The sequence below is a fragment of the Triticum urartu genome, chromosome 3A, assembly GCF_056163025.1.
Source record: "Triticum urartu cultivar PI428250 chromosome 3A, HENAU_Tu73, whole genome shotgun sequence".
Taxonomy (NCBI): Eukaryota; Viridiplantae; Streptophyta; class Magnoliopsida; order Poales; family Poaceae; genus Triticum; species Triticum urartu.
In genome coordinates, this window is record NC_141875.1 from 632,682,150 (window position 1) to 632,689,951 (window position 7,802).

The window sequence follows — 7,802 nt, forward strand, 5'->3', positions numbered from 1 at the left end:
TGACGGATTCCAGGAGCCAAACGACACCATTGAAGACTACTGCTACCCCGAGGGTGCCTACTACTACGTGATGGCCGCTGATGACCAGGAGTAGTTAGGAGACTCCCAGGCGGGAGGCCTTGCCTTTTCGATCGTTGTTGATTTTGTGCTAGCCTTCTTAAGGCAAACTTGTTTAACTTATGTCTGTACTCAGATATTGTTGCTTCTGCTGACTCTTGTGTATTCGAGCTTATGTATTCGAGCCTTCGAGGCCCCTGACTTGTAATATAAAGCTTATGTTATTTTAATTTGTGTCTAGAGTTGTGTTGTGATATCTTCCCGTGAGTTCTTGATCTTGATCGTACATATTTGCGTGTATGATTAATGTACGGTTAAATCAGGGGCGTCACAGATTTAAATAATTATTTGCCTTCCGAACCATTTGTTGTTGCATTAATTATTCGAATTTAAACATTTGTTGTGACGAAGACAGTTGTTGTATTGTGATTTGCCTTTTGGACCATTTATAAGTTTGGTTTATATTGTGATTCTATTAAGTTTATATTTGTTGAAAATCATGAATTTGCAAAGCTTCTAAAATTTTGCGGTACCGTGAGGCGTGAGGCTTCCAGCACGGATCATATCCTGTAAAATCATGCCACAAAAATTTTACAGGACAAGTTTACATGATCTGTTCCACCGGAGACCTCACGGTACCGCATTTGTTCTTTTTACATGCGGCCCTTATAACAAATTCGCGGGATGAGTGATTCTGCTGGATCTGCTGGAGTTGCTCCAAGAGTTTCATCCGAGGTCCTGCGTGCAAAAGCCGAAGCACTTATTATTAAATGTAGTTTTCATTGGGGGTCCTTCTAAGGGATGCGATGTAACCGAAATTGCACACTCATGTCAGCTCCTAGGTCATTCGGGAACCTTAAACAATCATTTCGCAATGGCAACATAACAAGCTCGATGACTAGGACGACATTTTTTCCCCCAAAATAAAATGAAGTACTCAAAGAAGAGAAAGAGTGATTCGTAACCATAATTTACCCCAAGACGGAGGAAAGCACACGGTTGCGGAATTCATCCTGGAGTTAAAAACTTAAAATATGGATCGAAAGGGACCAGCGGCTTATATAACGAGTTCCTTCGAAGAAAAAACTTATACAACGAGTTCGTTATACAGGCGAGCGCCCGCCCATCCCTGCTCCCTCGCTCCTCGCTCCCTCGCCGCCTCCGCCGGCGAGAATCTCCGCCCGCGACGCGACAACAGCAAGGCGCCCGACCAGCCGCCGCGTCGCCTCGGATCATCCTCCGGCCACCTGACTGGCAATGAGGTGCCCGCCATATATTCGCTGCGGGCGCCTTCGAGATGCCCCCCGCGCCAGCCGCCCCACCGAATGTACTCCGTGCTCTCGAGAATATACTCCGCGGCGCGCAGCCGTCTCCAGGTACTAATAGCCTCGCTCCCGGCCGGCCCCGATGGCAGCAGGGACTCGCATCGCCGCCGCCGCCGCCGGGACGACCGCAGCAGGAGCAGCGGCACCAGCACCCCCATCAGCACGCCCGCGTCCATGTACTCCGCGCTCAGCCCGGTGGACACCCACGCCGTCGCCACCGCCGCGGCGGCCAAGCTCGCGATGGACCCTCCGGGCGCCGGGTCGGCCGCGATGCCCATCTCCCTGTCGCCGCTCCTCCCGCCGCCGCAGATGGTGGTGGTGGCGCTCGACGCCACCCGCGACCACCGCGAGGTGGAGGTCAGGATGTCGCTCAGGGCGCTCGTGGCCCGGGGCGACATACTTCGCGGCGGCGACTCCCTCCTCGTGCTCGGCGTTCTCCACTCCGTCACCAATCCGAGTGAGGGCCGAGCTCCCCCTTTAGGTCTCTATTTCCCGTCGGGTTACGGTCTCTTAGCCATTCTGCTCGACCTAATTAACCCACTCTTGTTTAAATTGCTCTTCTCGAGTCTACATTCATCATTCATGTGCTGAATTGAACTTCCCAAAAATGCTTCCTAGTTGCGATCGACCTCTGTAGTTGAATATTGTGTGCATGCTTATATACATAGGTGATAGACTGATAGATTTGGAATGTCAATGTGTTATATTGAAGTTGATTCTTAATTTCTGTCATCCATGTGCTAGTTAGATTATCATTGTAGTGGTCAGGTAGAAAACTTTAGATGCTGTCCTCTCCTTGTTAGAGTGTGTGTTAGGTGTATTCATGCATGTCTGACAGATGCTTCCATATATGTGCTGATTGGCTTTCAGTCCTGCTGGTCACTGTTTCACTAGTCATTTGGTAATAGATGTCCCTTGAAGAAGCATCATGGCATTTGGAATCACTAACATTTTAGACAAGGGTGTCACTATTGTCTATTGAGCTTCATAAATGGTATACTGACAAGGAAAATCGACTTTAAAACAGCAGAATGAAACGCATTATGTGTAAAAGTTACAAGTCGATGTTGCATAAACACATGATTTTTGTATGGGAGCAATTAGACTTCCCATTCTTTTTGTATAAGATAGACTGTCCATTCTTCTTTTGAGCGTATAATCCGAGTCAGAACTTCCAGCAATGCAGTGCTCTGTCCAGTTTTTTTTCAATCTGGCATTGAATTGTAGTGAGTGGTGTTATCTCGTGCTCCTGATTATTGCTGTTGTTTGGGGATTTGGAGTCACTGTTCACTTCGTAGAGTATAGATTTTGGCTCCTACTTCAAATTAATATATTCATTTACTGAAGAACTTATATCTGTTGTACTTCTTTTGCGTTATTAGTGGGATACCAAACCAAAGCATCTAGTGATTCTTTTGCCGGGACGAGCTTGCGGTACCTAGGTGATCAGGTTGCGAAGAAAGCTGAATACTACAAAGACAAGCTCCTCCAGGATGTGGAGGAGCTCCGCCAAGTGGGGGTAACATTTCCTACATTCATTTTTCTGTTAGGATAAGTAGCTGCTTTACCAGTAGGACTTGCAATATTCTTGAAAACAATGGTTATATTCTGATGTTCATTTTGTTTTATTTCAGATTAGTGTGACCCTCAAAGTATGCCCTGGATCACCAGCAAAGGTTGTCATTATCCATGAAATCAATTCAAGTAAAGCTGCTTGGGTTGTATTAGATAGGTACCTGCATAATTTATTGTTTATAATCATTCCTGGCATGCTATCCTAATGGAGCATTTGTTTGTTCAGTAGTTAAACTAAACTAGTATTGGTTTATAATGAATTTATAGGCACTTCAGACGAGATTTCAAGCACTTCGAAAAGCACATAGCCTGTAAGGTTGCGGCATTTCAAGATAACCTGTCAGTGCAGACCTTGAAGTCAATTAGAACAAATCTATCAAGCAAAAGTATGGGGGAGACGAAGGACCTACAAAACTTAGTAGTGTCACTTGATCTAAGTTCCAAAACACTAGATACTGACAAGGTCCGTGTGTCGATCAGGTCATCGCCTGTAAGTTACTTTGCCTCTCTAACCAATCATGAGATGTACTACACCCCCAGTGTGGTTGGTAGCAGCATCCAAGACTTCACGCCGTCAATGAGCGTCACGTCCATCCCAGTGATCGATGAGACTGAATTCAATGGTATGACATATTTCTTCAATTAAGCACAATCATAAAGTTGCAACTAGCTTGTTTATTTTGCCGAAATGTTAAAATGGGACCTAGTAGCGCTTAAAAGGTAGAAAAGGCCTTTCTAATTCTAGTAGCTCATTCATGCAGAATTCAAGAGCTTAGTTAAATATTTGTTCAATGTTGACCAAGTAGCTGTAGTTTTACCTTCCAAGAGATAATGTTACACAGGCCATCTACAATTCCGTATTTACTCATACTACGCATGCTCCCCTGATCTTTACAGCAAAATCTATTGAAGACAACATGATCGGCCAGTACGATTCATCAGAAAGACCAGTTCTATGTGCTGGTTGTGGGCTAAGATCAGTTCTTTACATCAAGGAATCCATGAAATATCCTTTCTCAGAGATCCAATCTGCAACAGCTGACTTCTCAAGTGAGAATTTGGTGGGTGAGGGAGGATTTGGGCATGTGTATAAAGGGAGACTCAAGGATGGCCAGGTCATTGCAGCTAAGTTGCGTAAAGAAGCTAGCTCGCAGGGCTATACCGAGTTCTTCTCTGAAGTGCAAGTGCTCAGTTTTGCCCGCCATCGGAACATTGTCATGTTGCTTGGGTATTGTTGCAAAGAAAGCTACAACATCTTGGTGTATGAGTATATATGCAACAACTCTCTTGAGTGGCATTTATTTGGTGCGTGCTTGGTATGCATAAAGTTAATTCATAATATGAAGATGGTGACAAACATAACCTTAGCTTGCTCTTTTCTTTTGCCACTTGATGAAACAGACAAGGCAGCAGGCTTACTGGAGTGGCACAAGAGGCATGCTATTGCCCTTGGTATAGCAAAGGGGCTGCGCTTTCTGCATGAAGAGTGCCGCGCCGGTCCAATAATTCACCGGGATTTGCGCCCAAGCAATGTACTGTTGACACATGACTTTGTTCCTATGGTAAGCTAGACCTCACTTCTTACTGGTACATTTGAAGGTGCAAATCCTTATCTGTTCTGTTGTAATTACGTCCTGTCTTCCACAGCTTGGGGATTTTGGTCTTGCTAAATGGAAGGCTGTCAATGCTTCTATTCATACAAGGGTTCTGGGGCAATCAGGGTCAGCACAAAACTCTCTAATCCTTCCGATAATCTCAACTCTGTTCCATTTTATGCTACCCTTTTGCTCCTGTATTTCTGACAATTCCAGGATTTTCTTGTCATGTCCATCAGATACTTGGCGCCTGAGTATGCTGAATATGGCATAGTTTCTGTCAGAACAGATGTGTATGCCTTTGGCATCGTTCTTTTCCAGCTGATATCGGGTCGCAAGGTGCTCGAGGAACATGAAGGGCAGTGCACGCACATATTGCAATGGGTATTCTTTTTAGTAGATTCTTCTCCTTTTCATTTGCCAACGTCTTATAGCCGATTTGCAGCATTCATTTTCTTGCATCTCTATACATTTTCAGGCAGAGCCTTTGGTGGAGAGTCTTGCACTGCACGATCTGATCGACGAGCGCATTGCAGATACATACGACACGTATGGGCTGTATCATCTAGCCAGAGCAGCATATCTCTGTGTCAGGACAAACCCGGAACAGCGGCCTTCTATGGGGGAGGTTGTCCGTCTTATCGAGACAGAGAATGAGCATATCAGGGATTTGTCCCGACAATTCATCCCACATTTTACAAAGTAAAGAGAGAGAGAGAGAGAGAGAGAGAGAGATCCTACGGAGAAGCCCCGTGGACAATATATTAAAGGTAGAGCCCACCCGAGTGAGGTACCCAAAGTTCGCTCCAGACAGGAGTCAAAGCCAGGTCAGCAAGGATGCGGCACTGCGACCTTACCACTCACATTTTACGAAGTGAAGAAATAGTCCAAAGGAATCCAGTATGATATTTCATCAGTGAAGTTTCTATGATGCTCGCAGAGGAATATCTCCACTTCTCACCGGTGAAATCGCAACGCATGTTACTGCCTGCTCCCCTGTTCTCCTTTCTTCCCCCCTTATGTTTTGTTCTTCCACGCATAAAATGGTGTGTACATAGGGAATTACTAGTTCCCTTTTTTTTCCCTGCGTATCGTTGTAAATGAAATGTCGTTCTACTTGGGTTACTTTTCTGAGTTTTTGTTCCCTGGCCCTCATCTCTGCTACTGTTCGTCTGTTCTGCTGTGTGTCTGTGGCTGTTGAAGAGTCTGATATGCAGGATGCAGGGCGAGCCGTCGCGCCGCGACTTTTTTCCGTTGAAGCGCTTCTGGGCCTGGGTCACAAAGAGAAGGAGGAAGAAAATCTGTTCCAGCATCTACTGACTCCACCGAATTGAAGCTGCCATGTGCAGCTTAGGTGCATGTTTTCGTTTACTTTCGCCATCAGCTTTGCCCTTTCAGGCGAAAGTGATGGATGCTACTCAGAAAAGATGTGGACAGACGAGCAGAAAATTCGTCTAGATATGATGAGCCGTTGAATGAAGGCTACTGCACGCTGTTTAGATCCGAGTTTCTGCCAGAATTGTGCTGCTTGATGGGGCATGGATGAAATTCCCATGAAATAGAAACGGAGCGAGTCATGCTCAAAAGCAATGAATAGACGGCTGGGTTGCTATCCGCCGTCCTTTTCCGGGCCCTGCAAGTTGGCAAGGGATGAAGGCAACCCATCATTCTGTTGAGAAGAAAACCTGAAAAATCTGGACCATCATTACATCAGGCGGCCAAGCTGTTTGCGTAATCTTTCTTGAACTTTCTGTGCCCATGATTTGGGTTTGGGCCGAATAGGATGCGCTCCGACTCGACTCACTGGAGGCCTGCTCTCAGGAGCCAGTTTCAGAAAATGAAGGAAAGCACATCACCTTTACCTGGGAACATGCAAAGCTTAGAGCAACTCCAATGGAACGACCCAAACGGACGGTGCATTTATCCGCTTTTTGTCCGTTTGGACCGGCCGCCCGCTCGGCGTCTGCCCAGTTTTGCATTTGGATCGGCAATGCGCCCAACGCGCCGACTCATTTCATGTCCGCATTTAACTTTTGAATTAAAAAAGGCCCGCGGCCGATCATGCCAGCGGCCATGTCTCATGCCGGCACCATGCCAGCACCGGCATACAATGCCGGCTTCAGAAAATACCACAGTTCCTGCTGGCTCACTCGCTCGCCAGCCGGCCGGCACACATACCAGCACGCAAAAAATGGTGGGACTTGGTGTTCGACCACGCCACCGCGGCTCCCGTGGTCATGCCGGCACACCTGCCGGCATACAAAAAGATGGCCCTCGACGCCATAGATCAGTCGTCCTGAAACTTGAGCATGTCGACCTGCATCTTCTCGAACCACGGCCTTTTCCTTGGCGACAAGGCGTTGAGATCCACCTTCATGATCTCCACCCCGGTCATCATGCTTTGCAAGAGCCACTTCTTTCGCCTTTGTCTTGGCGTTGGCGGCCTCGATCTCTAGCATTTTCGCTTGCTTCTCGGCCTCGAGCTCGAACATCTTGGCTTGCTTCTCGGCGTCAAGCTCAAGCCTCCTCCTTTCACTAGTAGAAAAAGGGTCAAATGTGAAGCACATTAGTGCCGGTTTGAATTTTAGCCGGCACTAATGTGTGCATTAGTGCCGGTTCCAACGGCTAGCCAGCCGCTCTCATTAGTACCGGTTCGTGGCGAACCTTTAGCACCGGTTCGTGCCACAAACCGGTACTAAAGTGAGTGGTGGCAGGATGTTGTCAGTCCGGGGCCCCTCCAGCACCTTTAGTACCGGGTCGTATCACGGACCGGTACTAAAGGTCATCCTACATAGACCCTTCGTCCACCCGAGCTCGCTCTGTTCTTCCCCTTTCCCCTCTCCTCTCTGTTCTTTTCCCTCTTCCTCTCAAGCTCATCACACATTTTGCCCAAAATTTGTCAAGATTTGAAGGCCCCCATCCATTCAAATGATCACAAAGGTTAGCAACTTTGTCATTTCATCTCTCATTGCTAGATTAGCTCGTGCAATGCTTTATATAGTGATTGATTTTTGAGTTTAGTAATTTGGGAGGAATTATATATATGTGCTAGTATTTTATTTATATGCAATTTGAGGTCAAAAATAACACTTAGTTTGCATATGTAGGTGTGGTTTACTTAGTACCTTCTAAATCTCCATCGTAACCACCGTCAATCGCTCGCAACGTCCCGTCGCCGGCACCACCTTGTGGTGAGCCTCTTGTTCATGAAGTTTTATATAAAAAATTGATGTTTGTGTGATTTGGATAT

General features: G+C 46.6%; 1 protein-coding gene across 2 annotated transcripts; it reads left to right on the forward strand.

Annotated features, from left to right (window-relative positions):
* The first annotated feature begins 1,181 nt into the window (after positions 1-1,181).
* LOC125545594 (uncharacterized) lies at positions 1,182-5,683 on the forward strand. Of its 2 annotated transcripts, none has more exons than XM_087513694.1 (9): positions 1,182-1,863; positions 2,765-2,901; positions 3,017-3,114; positions 3,225-3,580; positions 3,855-4,262; positions 4,359-4,519; positions 4,605-4,678; positions 4,792-4,936; positions 5,031-5,683. In XM_087513694.1, exons 1-9 carry the CDS (start codon positions 1,383-1,385, stop codon positions 5,256-5,258), a joined length of 2,088 nt encoding a protein of 695 aa, XP_087369820.1. In that variant the 5' UTR covers positions 1,182-1,382; the 3' UTR covers positions 5,259-5,683. The 2 variants fall into 2 exon arrangements, with proteins under 2 accessions (XP_087369820.1, XP_048565565.1); XM_048709608.2 differs by having other exon boundaries at positions 1,182-1,839.
* The last annotated feature ends 2,119 nt before the right edge of the window (positions 5,684-7,802 follow it).

Bases quoted from the DNA above. Each gene is read 5' to 3' on its own strand.
- LOC125545594 (XM_087513694.1), top strand. From the start codon at position 1,383: ATGTACTCCGTGCTCTCGAGAATATACTCCGCGGCGCGCAGCCGTCTC. The intron at 1,864-2,764 runs GTCTCTATTTCC...TTGCGTTATTAG, and splicing joins GGGCCGAGCTCCCCCTTTAG to TGGGATACCAAACCAAAGCA. The intron at 4,263-4,358 runs GTGCGTGCTTGG...TTGATGAAACAG, and splicing joins TCTTGAGTGGCATTTATTTG to ACAAGGCAGCAGGCTTACTG.